Source organism: Aythya ferina (genome assembly GCF_964211825.1).
Source record: "Aythya ferina genome assembly, chromosome: 14".
In the NCBI taxonomy this organism is placed as follows: Eukaryota; Metazoa; Chordata; class Aves; order Anseriformes; family Anatidae; genus Aythya; species Aythya ferina.
This window is the reverse complement of record NC_140312.1, coordinates 15245138-15263318: the sequence shown is the minus strand read 5'-3', so window position 1 is coordinate 15263318 and position 18181 is coordinate 15245138. Positions and strand designations below refer to the sequence as shown.

Sequence of the window (18181 nt, the reverse complement as noted above, 5' to 3'; positions counted from 1 at the left end):
GAAGTTTTTTAGGATAACCCTATGTCCTCATGTTCCTGGAATAAAGTGCCTGGATTTGGTAGGTTTGCTCCACTGAAGACATGTAAACATACAGTAAGGAAGGTAAAAACCCAAATACAATACTTTCCAAAAGTTTGCTCTGAAGAGAGCGTGGATACTGAAGACTTAACATTGCTTCCTGTGGTAGCAACGGGGCACGGGCCTTTTCTTGTTTGTTACTAAATGATAAAGACAGAGCTGGAGTTTTATCCTTAACCTTGTTTTTTGGGGGGCTGAACCTGCACCCTTGGAAGATATCAAAGTAACAAGGCTCCAACAGAAACGTGCCACTGCAGTGCCATGGCGCTGGCTGGGTGGTCCATCAGATGTTTACCAGAGGGCACATCAACCAGGGAAACAAATCCTTCCCCCACAGGTGAGGATAAAAGATGAAAAAACATTTCCCATTTTTGGCCACTTTGGCCATTTCTCTCCTCATAGGCCTCCTTGTGAGGGATTTTTCCTAAGGTAGACAGACCACTGCAATTGACGTGATATGTTCGGAGAGGTTTGTCGAGTGTCAGGAAATGCAGCCCATAGACACCAGAACACTTGTTGTGCTGCCTCCGCTGCTGAGGATATAATCCAATAATCATGGTAAGAATTTGCATCTCACACATACAATTTCATTTTCTTTGGCAACAAATCTCCTTAGTCTGCATTTACTATAATAAACAACAATAATAATAGATTATTGCTGTGCTATACATTCTCCCTCTATACCAACTGTAACAACACTGAGATATTGGGTAAACAAAATCCAAGAATTTTTTTTATCCCACAAGTTTTATTTTTATTTTTACTTCATTTAAAAATAAAAACTGTAAACACTAACAGAATTTCTTACATAATACGTAACTGTCACATTCTTTTTTTTTTTCTTCCCCTTCTATTTCTATATAATGGCCTCTCATCATTTTCTGCTGCTTGAGCACTCTTCAACTGAACTACTTCGAGAAGAATTTCTTGTAACTTGTTAAATACTGGAGCCTAGTAGTGATACAAGTGAAAATCCTCACTAAGGGATGAGTACAGAGAAATGCTTACTTTCCTCCTCCCCAGCCTCAGTTATCTGTTCTGCCTGTGCCAGGATCCTGTGAAGTAAGAGCTGTCTGGGAGCATGTCGTGGAGATGACCTTGTTCCTGCTAGGATTAAGCTGGACAAGCAGAACTACAGGCTTTTGAATTTCTAACCAAAAGCACAATCCTTCCTTAATGAAAATCCGTTGAACAGATTAATCTCTCCATTCACAAGGATCACAAGCATCAGCTGACAGCATTATACAGTAAACAGTTAACCCTTGAAAGGAGTGAGGGCTGCTCTGCTGACACAGGTTATAGACGAACCAGGATATGGATTAATTATGCCACATTCACAGTCACTTGCTTCATTTTGTCTAAATTTGGTGAAAATTATTTTGAAAATTGAGTGCCTTGCTATAGTGCAAATTCACACCATAAATTGTAGAAGATCCTCAGAATTCAACTGCATATGTTACTATTTAAATATGGCAAATCACGTCTCATTTCCCCAGCTGTGGTCTGCTATGGATGCAGCAAGCTGCTGAGAGTCTGTGCCTTCTCTTTCATCCCACAAAGTCTGCAAATCCTAAAGTCATGCATGAGGGTAGGTTAAGGCTCCAGTGTTTATTCCACATGTAAAATCCAAAGGATTTCCAAAGGAAATCAAAAGCAGGTCATGTATTATATATTTGGAGGCAATATGTGATTTTCATTTAGGAAGAGACTCAGCTCTTGCAATGTGTTGAAATCCTCAGAAATAGATTTTCATGATATTCTCTTGTTGATCCCAATATGAAATGGCCTCCAATTTGAACAAAATGATGATAGCTAGCCAAGTTTTTTTTTTCTTCTTCTTCCGTGTTTTGCCTTTTGGTGCAACCAAAAGTCAAGGGAGTACATTTTCATCCAGTGCTTCACTACTCAGACTAACATAGACACACAGGCTCCTAGAGTTAAACTCCTACAGAAGATCTCCTTTGAATAGAATTGGATTTGTATTGCAAACAATTTACTGGCTATATAAATGTGCATGAAAAAGGCTGCAGCATTTATTCTAGTGGTATAACTTCTGAACAAACACAATTTTACAATGAAAAATGACTGATCATATACTTTTCATGCACGCAAGAGCAATTGACCACTGTTAAACCATTCACCACATTATACAAAGAACAGCAATATTTTCTAAGTAATAGGCATTAATTCTGAATGTGCAATGAATTTGAAATAACCAGAGCCTTTAGGACATAAGAACATGCCAAGAACGAGGAGGATCTGAGTTGCATTTGAAGAACACAACTGCTGCAGGTGAACTGTTGACTGCCATGGGCCAGGACTCCGTCAAAACAGAGAGAACACAGCAGCAGCAGTTCTGCACCTTGCTGGGCTGCAGATGATGTACAGGGGCTGCAAGAGGGCTGGAAACTGGACCCAGTGCATAACAGAATTATTCCTGAGGTTGTAAGGGTAGAAACCAGTTACAACTGTGTATACACATCTAACCAAGGAGGAAGTTACACCCCCCCCCAAAAACAAACAAACAAACAAAAACAATCCCACAACAAAACCCTACAGAAGAATGTGGAGGGAAGACTGTATTTTTAATTCTTTCTAATGCTTAGCCAAAGCGAGATGATGTACATGGCATCTGGCATGCAAAGAAATTCTGGCATGAATGAAAAAATACATGTCTAATTTTAATGTTCAGAGTCAAGTTATTAATACACAGACAGTCAGAGTCAAGAGTGGGTGTCAGCTGCCTTAATATAGACATGCTGACTAGTATTCAAAACAAACTCCTTTGCTTCCTACAGTCTCATGACTGTAGTTTAATATATCAGACTGGAAATTATTTTCTACCCTGTGAATGCTGCTGGGAATCCTGAAGTCTGAATAATGACCTGTAGCCAACAAATAATTTCCAGAGTCAAAATAGGGGAAAAAAATAAATAAAGTGCTCATGTTCTCATAAAATGCCACCAATCCTGTGCCAGAAAAGACTTCGTCTGAAAACCTGAAGGAGCTTTGGAGATGGATACCTGCTTGGCCAGGATGGCTGGTGCTCCAAGGCATGGCCAAGCCTTGCTCTGCACCTGCACCAACCACTCCAGCCCTTGGAGCCCAGTGCTTGCAGCACCCCAGGGGCTCATCCAGCAGCACCTTCCACATGCACTGACATCACACATAAAAATTTTAAAACGATGCATAAAAGATGACAGCTGTTCTTTTTCCAACTTGTCTATTTTTATACTGAAACTACTTGGATTTGAGGTGATACAACCAGCACAAGGTGCCAAGGCATCATATAACCATGTGAATTACTTGGAGCCTTCTTTGTACTGAAATGTCTATTCAGCCATAAAGTCAAGCTCATAGTTGCAATCTGTGCTAAGAGAAGAAACTGGAGAGAAACATCAGTTCTCACGCAGAAAATGGAAAGGCACAAAGCCTTTTCTTTAATTTCTTTGAATATTTCATATAGAATGCTACATTAAAAAAAAAGATGATACTTGCCAATTTTATGCAGCTTTAAAATTAAGTTATAGTCAAAACCTTTTAATGCGGATATTCAATATCCTAACATTTTGATGCAAGTTTCATTTCCTGAAAAAGGAGGTCTAGAAGAGCATTGATGTGAAAGATGAACCATATCCACAAAACATGAATTTTTGAGTTTCAATTACTGTTTCTTGAGAAGATACACAATTCAAGCATAGATCCAGGTACAAATTTGGAACTTGAACTTAAGAAAGCTCTGGCAGATCTGGAGCCTGGATTTTGTGCACTCGTATGTCAGACCACAACCTACTGGCTTGACACACTGAAGCGTGACTGGGAGAAAAGTGAACGCCCTGAAGCTTAACTTACCCTTATTCTCAGTTAGTGCTAAAATAACTTTCTAATACGTACTCAAACCTCCTCAGTCATCACACATCCGATCTATTTATCTTTTCTTATCTATCATATTTGAAATGCAGATTAAAGTTCTTTATTTTATCTGTGACTAGAATATCCTGTAGAATTATCCTTTCTCTCAAAGGGGAGAGCTCTCCTTCGCTGGAACAGGCAGCACCCCAGGGGCAGGGAATAAACAGCTGGAAGGCATCTGGACAGGATTCCTCTGCTGGTAAGCAGGTCAGCCACTTGTGAAAACTGCTGTATAGAAAAGGACTGAACAAGCTTGGAGGCTGAAAGAACAAAACATGCAGAGCAAAAAACACGACAAGGAGAAAGAAGGCTTGTGAGGAGAGGAATGGCCAAAGCAAATTCAAATATTAATATGCATTAATAAAAATGGAAAGAAAATGAATCACTAACAACGATGTATGGTTGGTTTCTAACAACCCCATCACTGCTATCATATAGGTCAGTGTCATGACAACATTTGAGTCTAGAGATTACATGGCTAGTGCATATTAGTACCTGGACAAGCTAGAAAAGGGGGCCCATGAGAATCTAATGAGGTTCAGTGAGTCGAAGTGCAAGGCTCTGCACTTGGGTTGTGACAACCCCAGACATGAGCACAGGCTGGGAGAAGGACTCATTGAGAGCAGCCCTGCAGAGAGGGGGTTCTGGTGGACAAAAAGCTCAACGTGAACCAGCAGTGCTGGTGTGGTAGGAGGTGTCCCTGCCCATGGCAGGGGGGTTGGACTGAGATGATCTCTAAGGATCCTTCCAACCCAAGCTGTTCTTTGATTCCATGGTTCTATGATTTATTCTGAAACACACCATGCTCATTATGTTACAGCTTATGCATGCAGTGCCCACATAATTGCCTTCAGCTTTTTCCCTCAGTGCAAATTATTATATGCTGTAGGTCCATAACAGCAGCTGGATTTTGTCAGATAAGACTTTTAGAAATAGACTATAGTTTTGTGGAAAAAAAAAAAAAGAAAATACTAGCACTCATACACTGAGGTAATATATAAAAGGAAAAAGAGCATGGGAAGCTTGGTTCAGATATACATTAAGAAAAGAAAAAATGGAGGAAGAAGAAGAAGAAAAGGAAACCTAAAACACAAAGTGAGAGTCAGGTGAAGTTCCAAACTAGCTCATTGCATCAACATTTTACTTCTGAATTTCTGGACGAGATAAATGACTGTGTTCAAAGAACCAAGGCTTCTCTTCAGAGCAAGTAAACAGTGGGGTAAAAATGTGGGCAGCATATAAATATACAGCAAAGGAATTTGCAAGAAACAACATAGTATTTCCCTGTTCACAGGAAGCTGAAAGAAGGCTTGCCCATGATGACAGGGTTCTGTGAAAGAACTGCTGGAAAACAGAAATCGCTTGTATTATCATCCCTCTGAAAACAGGAGACTTAGTGATTTTTTCAACTCTGTTCTATGTGGAGGCATTCCCTGCCAAGGTAATTCTTCCTTCCAGGGGTGGTGCAAACCAAACACGGGTCTGTCTCCCGTCTTTCCCAGCTTTAAATGTTAAGGATGTCACAGATTTCCCATTTGTTGTCCAGAACAGAAACTCAGAAAGAAAGTTGGAAGGAGCGAGCCTAAGTCTCTGGTACACCATATAATAAAACATAGCTGGTGATCTTTTGGCTGAGCTTAGGCACAGTGAAATTTGACCCAACAAAGGTGAACCTTATCCCTACCTGTGTAAGGTGGTCAATTTTTCACATTGATATTTAATACCTGCTACAATGAAAGAATTCCCATTTCAAGGCTATTTTAATACCTCTAAAAGAATTTAAAAGAATATCTGAGAAAACTATATGCAGCCCTAACAGACTGGTTTACCCAGATACATGGCAGTGCTTTTTCTCAAACCATATTATATAAAAACACACTGCAGTTTAATAAAAAGCTTTGCAGCTAATGTGCCTTGTAAATGAATGCATCAATAATGGAAGTTTATAAATGCAGACTGGCGCATTCATAAAAATCCCACTAAAACGCCCCCCTGCATCACAGCACCTTTTGGGCCTCCCACGGGGAGGGGGCTGCAGGCTCTTTACACCCTTGGTCCCTCCCATGGCACAACCTCTGCCCTCAGTGACTGTGGCTTTTTGCAAGTGCCTGTTGTGGGGGTGGCAAGGAGACCCCCGTGCACCACCTGGGGGTTACTGACATGGAGGTGAGGGTGGGGAAAGGGAGAAGAGCTGCATGGGTTGCAGGAACACAAACTAAGGATTTTCCCTGAGCACCTTTGGCTGCTATACTGGTGAGAAAGGTGAAGGATCCCTGCCCTGGAGACTGCTGGGGCTCTGTCTAGCCATATAAAAGCTGTGATGTCTTCTGCAGCAGGTAATTTACATGCTTTCCAGTTCCAAGAGCTGAAAGATATCTGCTGCTACCACAGAGACTAAGCAGCTTTGACAAAATACTCCAGCCTTAGGACAGAGTTCATGGGATCTGGGACTGCCCTAGGGAAAGGAGGGCATTTTGGGGTGAGGAGTATAAATACACTGAAGAGGAATAATCTCTTTCACCCTGTGTGCAGAAAGTTACTGGGCCATGTCTGTCAAATTTTACTGGTCCTCAAAATGAGGCAAAAGGTGGGCTCCCACAGGAGATGCTGTTTGCCACAACAGTGGTAAGATTTATCAAATACAGGACAGTAAAAATACATTTTACAATAGATGTAGATGGTACAGTGTCTTCTAAATCATGGGCAATGTTTATCTCAGTTTGGAAGCAGAAGAAAGGCAAGTAAGACTTTTTTTTTTTCTTCTTCTTCTTTTTAATTTCCTTCTTTTCACTGTTTTCAGAAACACTTTTTTTTTTTTTTTTTTTTTTCTTTCAGTACCTGCAGCTCATCGTTTTGTAAAGATACATATAAGGAGCTAGTCTATATTGCTTGAGAGGAAAGTGAGATCAGGACTGAGTTTTGAGACAGTTGGGACAGATTCAAGGTTATATTTGCAGAACATGAAAAATTCAGAGCCAGCCAGTCCATGGCTGACAGTATTCTCCTGACACGTTTCTGGACTGAACGCAGAAAACTGAACTAGAAGCTTGCACAGCCAAGAGGCTCCTACTGAAGAAGACAGTCACGTAAACTCCTATGAACTCAAACTGCTCAGTTCCAGGCTACTGCCTCATTTGCCAAGAAATAGCTTAAGAAATGTAGCAGTTTTCAAAAACGTGAGATTAATTTCACTCTTTTTGTGAAAGCTATGTCGTCAGTGTATCGGAGAGTATCAGTAAAACTCGATATGCAAAATCTAAAGATAAAAATTCCTCAGTGTGGCAGTGGAAATAGGAGTAACATCTGTGATATCTTACTGTTGGCAAGTCATATTTGAATATTTGAATTCAATGGGACCTGAACAAGAACAGAGCAGAAACCACCTTACAGACTCTTCATTACTGATTGCAATATATAAAGTAATACAAAGGCTTGGACTCGACTTTTGCTTCAAACCGCTATTAAATATGCCCAGTGTCCATACAGATGTATTCATTAATGCAAAATATCCATGTTAATTTGTGTTCTCACATACCCTCTCAGTCCATTCCTCATTTAAGCTTTGTATAAAACAACACAAACTCCCTTCCACTTCAAAGGGAGTAAAAGGATGTACATCTCATTCATCAGTTGCCTCATTACTAAATAGGGTAAAGCAGAAGCAGATTTTCATTCATTAGAAAATTCACTGAACACACCAACTAACTCAACCAACTACTTTCATACAGAAATTGTAATAAGTTTCAGGAAAAATTCACCTGGTATAGATTTGAATAAGGATCTAACGAGGAAAAGCTCTGTATTTCTATTGCCAATTGTTTAAGCCAAGCAGTTCCACCAAGCAGTGTATTTTCTTTCCAAGCAAAGAACCAAAATCCACTATAAATTCATAAAAAAGAGGTAGATGAAAAGAAGACTAGGAAGGCAGTTATCAACTAGGATGAATTTACTTTACTATTTAATCTAATTATCTGTTATTTTAGACATTCCATGAAGCCTGGAGAAAATTGATTGTTTGTTTCCACTACTGACATTTTTTTTTTTTTTCCTCTTCTCAATCTCTTTAGAGGAAAATTAGCTCACAGCTGTCTAAGTCAGGAATGTATTTTCAACATCCTTACAAACTGCCTATTATGAGCTCAGGCTGTTCAGAAGCTCTACAGGATCGTTTGATACCAATATATGCATTTGTTCCCCACAAAGAAGTAATGGGTGCAAGGATAGATAAACTCTGTTCCCACTGCACTGCAACACATTCAGTCAAGGGACAAATAAGTTTAAAAATAACAACGGTCAAAACATACAGAAAGCACCAAAGCACAAAATACCAGTCAGTCACTGAAGTCAAAGGCAAAACCCCAACAGACTCACAAAGCTTCCCCACAATGTAATGTCATGAACTTCTCATGAAAGGAGCTATGTAAAATGTAACTTACAGCTCAGTCACATCTTTGGGAATTCCTTTGGGCATTATCCGCAGACCTTTGTTGCTGCAACGTACCACCGAGTCCACACAGGTACACTGGGAAGGACAAGGAGGAGAAAGCAAGCAGCTGCTTTCATCGTTACCTGCAGAGGAGGAGAAATTGAGTATTCAGAAGGGAAATCAGCTTTTAGCCCAGACTGACGCACTTTGAAGGCAACTTCTTACAAGGACCAAGGAGGGACATCCCTGAATCCTGGGTAACCATCACAGAATTTTAAAGTAGTTCTCAAAGCTTTTGGAGCAACTGTTAGGAGGAAATTCTTTACTATGAGGGTGGTGGAACACTGGAATGGGTTGCCCAGAGAAGCTGTTGATGCCTGGCAGTGTGCATGGCCAGGCTGGATGGGGCTTTGGGCAACCTGGTGTGGTGGGAGGTGTCCATGCCCACAGCAGAGGGATGGAATTAGATGAGCTTTAAGGACCTTTCCAATCCAAACCATTCTAAGATTCACTATGTACAATCTGCTTTATGAGATTTTTGTTTGTTTGTTTGTTTGCTTTTAAATTCAATTTTTAGATGTTAATTTTGTATTTTTTTAATGTCAGCCTGGCATTTCATTTATCATTTGAATTAAAAAAGCTCATTGTTTTTGACAAGGATAACAAGGCAAACAACAAACTGAGCAGCATACTTCCAACTGCTGGCAATCCATCTGTGCACACATTAAAATATCTACTTTTTCTAAAAATGGATTTAAAGTTCCATAAACAGCAGATTAAATCTCATAATTGAAGAACAATAGAGTTTCTGTGGAACAAACTAACTCTTTGAAGTTAAGAACATTAAGGCATGGATTTTCCCCAAAACCAACAGGCTTTGCAAAACATAAGGCAAATGCACAGTACAGTATCACAATGTATATGAAAAGAAACAATTAGTGGCACATTCTCTAGATGACAGCTAGAGGAACCATGCAACTGTTTGTGAGTACAAGCAGCCTGAGTGGACCAGCACTGACACACAGGGCTGCAATCCAAGAGAACGCAGCCAGACATCATTATTTGCCTTCTTAAAAAAAAAAAAAAAAAGAAAAAAAAGATGCAAGGACTATTTGAGACTGATCTGATTTTTCCTTCTGTGTTGGATGTAGCATGAGCATTGAGATTAAAGAATAAAACTGAAATACCTGCTACAAGATAACAAAATTACTCATAAATATATGGGTAGGGAATTATTTGTAGTCAAAGGGATGAAGAAACCTGACTGGCCTACAAAAAAAACACAAACAAACAAAAAAAACAAACAAAAAAACAAAACAAAACAGGAAATATTTTTTCTAACATGTTTTACAGTTAGAAGCAAAATTCAAAGCCTTTCACAAACCTGCAGAAAAATTATGTTTCTGCAGCATATTCAGTTTTTCCCAATGTTCTGTTTTTTATATCCTGCCACCACATACTTGTCATTCACCATGGCTGTCTGACTGAATCTATCATAGAGAAAGCTCTGAAGTATGGAATGTCATTTTCTTTACCAAGATTTTTTATTTTCAAACTAAAAGCCAATTATTCTTTAAAGACTACACTCAGTTCCCTTGACCTCAGAGCCCAAAACATGTTGCCTTGCTGCCACATAGCTTGACTAGGACAGAGTTCATTTCTTCTCCAAACGGGAAACTTCTTATGACTTCTTTAGTCATACCTTCTTTAGAGGTATGACTACCTGCAGCTCCAGAATATCTGGGCTTGACAGGCAACCACAGCCTCCAAGTCAAGTTAGCAGTGCTAATCAATCAGTTTTTCTCCTCTCTATTTTTTCTAAAATCTGCTTGATCAGAAGACAGAGACTATCTGAAAAAATAATTAAATTTAAGGATTTTTATTTAATTAATTATTTATAACCTATGTTGTCCCAGCAAAGCATTAAGCATCACTGAGTCATTTCCAGTAGCATCTAATTATTTTCTAATTATTTTTATTTTTAATTTTTTTATTTCCCTATATTCATCTCCTTTATAGGCAAAACGGAACAGTTCCCAAATATGAGACCTTCCAAGCAAAGACCATTCCCACACGTTTCAACGAGTTTTAACTAGCTGCATGAATAAGGAATTGGGAGGAAGAGCCAGGATTATACTAGTATTATACAAAGCAGAGCATCTGTCTTTCATAAATTTATTCTTATATTTAGGTGCAGATGGTAGAATTTTAGAAAGTGGAAAATGAGAACAACAATAAATTCCTGATAGGGAACAATAATCTTCAGCTCTAAATGGCTGTCTTCCTTATCTCTAAACTGAAATGTTCACCATGAATCATTGCTCGATAGGCAGGGAGGCTCTCATACAGATGTCAACATAAATGACAAATTGAACTGGATTTTCTTACCATCACAGGTGAAATCCTGGGCATCCACATCTTGAATTGGAATATCCTTTAAGAAAAAGGGCTTCAAGCATCGGGGATTTCCACTGACGATTCTCTTCTTTCTTAACCATTTTCCCAGCCAGGCCAAATGGCAGTTACAATTAAAGGAGTTAGCCAGCAAATTACTGAAATGGAACAAGACATAATTGCATCAAATAAGAACATACAGAAATACTTAAATAACTGCAGAAAGAAGACAGATTCCAAGTTGAAGCTCTTTCCTGCCATCTGTTTCTTTGAGATCCTGTTCTGTTCTACACATCGGGCATGTTCTACGCAGGTTTTATAGTAAGTCTAGGGTTGTAATTATAAAATACATTTATGTACACATATGTATGTATATGAACTGAAGTACTTACCGCTATAGCTATTATTAAGACACACTTGCATTGCCAATAGGGCTTTATTTTCAGTGTATTTCACCCCAAGTGACAGCTGACACCCAGGTCTAAACTCACATCACACACTGACACACGTGTGGGTGATCTTCAGTCTGATTACTTCAGGCAATAACATGGAAAAGCTTAGCATGGCTAGCCATTAACAAAGACCTACGTGTACTACTTTGCACGTGTACACCCACGCTAGCTTAGCACATTGATCCTGGCCACAACACACTTATCTTTCCACCTGCCTGTGTTACAAATCAGTGCCAGGTGGGAGCTTCTGGCAACCTGGATTTGGGCTGCCTACAGAAATACAGAAACAACAAGCACAGTATTCTGCATGTACATACATGTATACACACATACATAAACTATGCAGCACTGTGAGCTTGAGCCACTCCTTATCAAGCTTTCTTTCTAAGGTCAGTATTATCTGTAGTTAAAAGCATGTGCTTTACTGCCTTGTGAACTTTGTGAGGTCTGCATCAAATCTTGGTACAGCTCCCAGAATACACTTAAAATACTGCTGCAGCCTAGCTGCAGCACTGTAGCGCGTGATACCCAAAGCAACCACTTTACAGCCTTCTAAGAGAAAAGGATTCTTAGTGTAGCTTGTGTTAGCAACATTAAAAAAAAAAAAAAAAGAAAGCTTTATCCATTCTCTTGTCAAGGCACGAAAACATAAACGCTACAGCAGTCTCTGTTGAACACCTGTAACATAGATATCTATATAAAATAAAGCTATTACCCATTTGTATTCCTTATTAGCTTGTGATTCTTTAAATGAGAGGACTATAAGGTGATGTTTGTTTTAAGCAACAATCTTTCTAACCTAGCTTGAATTAGAGCTGAAAATCTTGGAAAAATCTTTTTTACTGGAGTCCTGTACTGAAACTCCTATACATTATTTGTGTGTAAGAGTTTTATGAATAAATTTCAAATGAAAACAAGAGGCTGGTATTTCTGGTGAAAAAAAAAAGTTGACTATCTTTTGTACAAATACAGAAAGAATAATAGCCTCTAGGGTTGCTCCATTGAAGAAAATGAACTGTCAGAGCTCCACATATGGAAAACGAAGTATCCAAATGAACACTGATGGAATTCCCACATCATATGTAAATATGTCCAAGGATTATTATTATGGTAGTAGAGAAAAAAAAAAAAAAAGTTAATGAAATCCTCTAAAGCACAAGGTATCTTAAAAATGAAAAAGTTTCCTAAAGAAACACATGCTTCAAATACAGGTGTAGTAGCTGAAGACCTTGGAAATCTTCACTTGCAACATACTTTTACAAACCTAACCACGTAGTCAGTATCACAAAGTTTTCAGCCAAGCAGTTCCTTCAGAACACAACAGTGCTGAAGATGAAAACATCTGGCACAGTTAAGGTGTGGCAGCAAGAAAACAAACCCAAAAGAATTTCTAAATTATATAGGTTCTAGGTCAATACTACATAACCACAATATGATTTACAGCATGTAGTAAAAAGGCTTACTTCAGTCAATGCACACTTTAATCACTGCACTAGCCAGGAGCTCTGGGTGTGTAATTACACGTGGATCTTGTTGAGCCTATTGTATTGGTGTAAAGGGAGAAATGGGGAGGAGTAGTAAACTCAGTGTAATGTTCCATAATAAAAAATACTCAACCTACTTTATGCTGACTAGGTTTCAGTGGCACGACTAAGTTGCTGTATAAAGGTGAGTAAGTGAACAAGTTACATAGGAGCTTTCAGTCAGAAAGAAGCAGAAAAGTGCTGAAAGTATTACTCTGCTTTCGGTTACTTCATTTCTGAATTGCTTTCCATTTTCTTTAATCCATAATGGGAGCACATGCAGGATGCCTTGTATATTTTCCATACTGACATACTTTGGCATGAATAGAGTGTTTAAACCAAGCATTTAAATCTCCAAAGCTTAGTGAACCAATGCTCCAAAGGTCATTTGTTCCACTGGTGGAAGGGAGTGAGATCATATTCGCAGAACAACTTCCATGAAACAAATCCTTACAAGGAAGTAATCCACTGTTAGAAACAAACAGCAGGTGTATATAATCAGGTTTCTGGAGAACCAGCAACTCTGAACATAAGGAAAAACTTTCAGAAACATTCATATGGTCAATCTGCAGGATGCTCCCATCAAAATTAATAAGTATGACCATTCTACAGAGGTTGCTTTAACTTAATGTGCTACTCCTCATTAGCTGACAAAGGGTAACATATCAATAAAAAATATTAAACCCTTGGATTACATTTGGTTTATACTTTCCCTAAGAACTAATCGAGAAGTTGTTACATATAAATACGATAGAGAAATAAATCTGTTGTTCTGAAACTTAAATAACTCTGGGGAAAAAAAAAAAAAAAGAAAAAAGAAAAGAAAAATTCATCTTGTCACAATTTACACATGTCCTCCTACCACTTCAGTGGCATGTAAATTTAATTCTTGGTCCAGCTGAAGAGAATCAACTTTCTATTTTAACTTCATATGAAGGTGACATGCCCACATATATACTCTTTCCATGGCAATGCTGTGATGCAGCTTTTGGAAAAAATTTAAGATAGAGGGTCTCTAGAGTGCCATGTGGGACAAGAGATCCTCTACAAAAAACACTTGAAAATATAGAACAGACAATAATTTTCAGAAGCTTTATCTTGGAAACCGGCTGTTCAAGTGGAGCTCTCAAATCACAAACAGAAATATTGGACAGGCAGATTGTTTTAAAAATTCATAATTAGTAATCAGAATTCCTACATGTAAGATAGTGATTTAACTACTCAAACAGAAACAAAGCAATCAAGCTTTTAGCAAAGATGTCTTACTAACATTAAATTCATAAGTGCTTCCTCAAGGACATAGACATATTTTTAAAATCAAGGGTGAATAGAAGTCTTGAGGGATGAAATATTCATATCCTATTAGAAACATCTCTGTTAAAAATTGCAAAGTAGCTACGGAATATTAACTATTTAAATGAATTCTAGTGACCTGTTAGAAAAACATGCTGAAACGCATCTGGATATTGTTGAAATTAGGCTGAAAATACATCCTGGAATTCAGGGTAAGTTTATATGAGAATAGCTGCATGTTTAATTTATGGAAAACCAGCTCTTCTTACAAATCTGCCCAGCTGACTGTGTGAGGACTGACAGACATCATTGAACACCATGTGTGCAAAAGTAAAAGTACTTTTCAAATTAGCATGCTAAATACTTATTTTGACTACTAACACATAATAAAAACTGATATTTTTTTCACCAATAACTTATAAAATAAATGTTCTTCGTCTATTGAAAACCATTAGTGCACTATTTTCAGAGCTGTCCATGTTTTGATAATACCAGTGAGGCTGACTCAATGACCAATAACAAAAGGAGCATTTATTTTTTTTTTTAAGTGCTGTAAATATGGCAAGACAAAAAAGGAAAGAAATGTTAAATTTTGTATTAATTTCTGGCTCACAGTAATAGATGCAAAAGTGAGTCATTGCAAACCCTGATTAACTTACAAAGTGTGGGTTGAAAGGGAAAAGCAAGCATAGCGTGGATCTTCAGCTGTGTTGTCATTTCATATAACAACCTACAATGGAGTGCTGCTAGGAAATTAACACATTTGCATTTTGCATTTATATGTGAAATATCACTATGGCTTGTCTAGGCCACAATGTCTAAAGAAGTCAAAAGCAAACCTCCTCTTGCCTTAACTGTCTGTGGATCAAACACGAAGTGAAAATGTGTCAAAGAACATAATTTTTCTTCAAGAAACAGGTAGGAACCTGCCATGAGAGCATGTGGTTTTAAGTCCGTGCCAAAGCAGTGCAGTCTTACTAGCAGCAGCTTTAACTGCTGATCCTCTAAATTATAATATTCTTTATCTGCAGCTGAAAAAAAAAAAGAAGAAAATTGGGCATCTTCTAACAAAATATGACAAAAATGTTTCCATTCAAACAGGGCAGGAACTTTATAGACTGATTCAGAGAGTCACACCTAGTCGCAGACGGAAGTACAGAAGCAATTGTGCAACAAGCAAGTAGGCATTGCTTGCAGCATAGTGAGAACAAGATTTCAGCAAGTACCACTTGATTTGACCTGTGACTTGAAAATGATCAACAGAAATAATCTGGTTGTGTTTGTTTCTTGTCCATCAGTTTCATGGGGCTTTGGGGGTTACAGAAAGTAATGGAAGAAAAGTCCAGGTTCAAAACCTGAAATGCAATAGCTACAATAGTTTGTTTTGGCTGGACAATTAAAGTGTATTTTCAGGGCAGTGTGAAGGGAATTAATCAGACAACTTACACTAACAGCAACATCAGGGTCCATATTCACAGCTGGAAACAAAGAGCGGACTTTCTCTCCATATTTATCAGTCTGTCTTTTATTAAAATGGACACCTCACAAAAGGTATGTAAAAATACTTGAAAAGGAAAGGAACTACTTCAAAGAAGTACACAGGAATATAAGAGAATTACCAGAAAAGCTTAGACTGGAATTTTTAAATTCCTGTTCAGTAGGACTGGAATGTTTTGCCCTCTTAAGTTCATCTGAAAATCTAAGCATTAGCTATTAGATTTTTTCTGATATCTAACTAATTTAACTGAAATCCAAGAATGCTGTCCTTACAAAACTAGACTGTAGTGAAATTAATGCAATTCTGAATCTGTAGAGGTTGTTTTCCTTGAACCCCTTCTGTGTACTGCACTAGGCTATAACATAGCAAAACATGCAGTCATCCTGCCTGAGGCTGGCAACATCTGAGCTTTTTCAGCTACTCTAGCTGAAGCAGTTCAAATGTTTTTCTGAATCATACCCTGAATCTTTCAAAGACAACCTGTGACTTCAGTAGGATAGGGTTTTCTTTCTCTAAATGAGGTTTTCCAAATATGAATAAGTAAGCATTTTGATTTTGAAACTCAAACACTGTCTCCTCAAAAAGAAAGCATGGAATCACAATATGTTCTTATTGTAAGAAGATAACTTACATTGTAGACAAAGAGACTAATGTGCTGAAGGCTCCAGGCGTGATGGTGCTGATATGATTATCATACAGAGAAAGAAGTCTCACTGAGCTCAGTCCAGCAAAGGTGTCATTGTTTATACAGCTGATAGAGTTGCTCCTCAGCATCCTGTGAAGATTAAAACAAGAAATTAGGAAATACTGGGAGGGAATATAATTTCAGGTCAGGAGGCCCTGTTTCTAGGGCATCAACAGATGTTTTCGCAAGTACTGTGCTCTATTTTTATTGATTGCTGAAGTACAACACAGCTAAAAGAGGGCTAAACTCATATGAACATTGTCTTGTGAATTTAAAATGCGTTTCTTCCACACAGCATTAGAGGCTGATGGGAACTCCATATCTGAAATTAGTATGCAATCTAAATTACAACTAGTGGCAAACTTGAAATAAACACTCAAGTCTCTCCATTTAGTAAGTATCTGAGAGCAAGTCAATACGTATTTCAGAGACCAACTGAGAAAGACTGTCAGAGGTTATGTGACAATAATACTAACTGCATTATTTCTGCTTCTATCATGGATGTTTTTTGTAATCCACATTGCAGAAATACAGAAGGAAACAGTGCCCTTAGCAGAAATCAAAGAGTAGCTTAGGAAAGATTTCCAGACCTAAAGCAAGCTCTCAAATCTCATTATAATAATTAATTGACAAGACAGAAAGCAGTAACCAATCTATAAATTGTTCTTTGCTCAGTGTTTGTACTAGATGAATCAATGCTGTGTTTTGGAAGATACATCTCTCTGAGTTGTTATGGTAACAATGAACTCGATGATACAACCTAATTAATTTGAAAGACTGCAGTGTTTTGTATCTCTGCACAGCAAAAAGAGGCTTATGAGTATGTTACACTTCATGCCAATCAACATCTGGATCTGTAAACATAACCACACAGTTGTAATATTTCTACTTAGGTGAAAAATTGTTCCATAATTAAAGCATACTACCAGAAATCCAGACAATATAAGCAGCTCATGCTGCTGTTCCAGTGAATTGATCCTCTCAATTAAGGAGCGTTCATTCTTTGGTATCAAATTCATCCAGTGAACAAGGACAATTCAGACTCCCTTAGAAGTCTGGATTTAAATCTATTTGTATCCAACAGTTGGGCATTTACATACTTAAAAAAAAACAAAGAGAGATTAACTGTGCAATCACAAACGCTCAGCATTTAAGACCTGGACATTATGCTGCTTTAGCATTACTGGTCTCTACACAGAGTTACCACCACAGCCACTACAGTTGCAATGGTTTTGGTGTTGCAACTAGGGTGAAACTATGTCAGAAAAGAGTCAGGAGGCAGAGAGGCACATGCCTTACATGTTGAGTACAAAGCTGCTTGAAAGCCAGGTCAAAACCATGACCTCTAAAAGGTAAGAGTAAATAAAAGAAATAATGCATCTCAGGTCACTCTTGAAAATTCATATACAGAAGCATTTTCTCAATTCTGTACGTATCGGGCAATCGTTCTGCAAGGTGGGATGACTGAACTGGGATGTCAATACATCAATTCCACAGTGATTTACTGCCTTTTAGAAAACAAAGTCTTTTAAGAATGACTGTCCAGCGTGACCTCTTTATAAAAGGCCACAATTTCAGTGCTCAAAGTCAATGATTGCATATGTCCTTCAAGCCAAAACCTTTGGTTTTATACCACAGCATACTATGCACTGTGTGCCCTTCCTGAAGGGAAACTTATACTTACAGAACATCATTTCATGCTGTGTATATTTAGACTGCTTTATCAGCTAGGGAGAAATTTAGGTCAGGTCAGCAGGATAGCTTGAATGTTAAGTATCTTTTTATTAAAAAAATGCTGAATACTGCTTAGGAGCACTGCCACAGGCTGCTTTACATTATGAAAATTAATTTAGTATCTATGGACAGTATTTTAAATTCCCTTAGTAAAATGCATACATTAAAGAACAGATGGCTGTAACC

At 38.1% G+C, this 18181-nt stretch overlaps 1 protein-coding gene across 3 annotated transcripts in view; it reads right to left on the bottom strand.

Annotated features, from left to right (window-relative positions):
* The window catches only part of SLIT3 (slit guidance ligand 3), a 515559-nt gene that overhangs the window by 94621 nt on the left and 402757 nt on the right, over window positions 1-18181 (bottom strand). For all 3 annotated transcript variants that reach the window (XM_084535767.1, XM_084535765.1, XM_084535766.1), the window contains 3 exons: window positions 16208-16351; window positions 10805-10968; window positions 8427-8559 (listed from right to left, as the gene is read on the bottom strand). In XM_084535767.1, the coding sequence (XP_084391893.1) occupies window positions 8427-8559; window positions 10805-10968; window positions 16208-16351 (441 nt within the window). The remainder of the gene's footprint in view (window positions 1-8426; window positions 8560-10804; window positions 10969-16207; window positions 16352-18181) is intronic.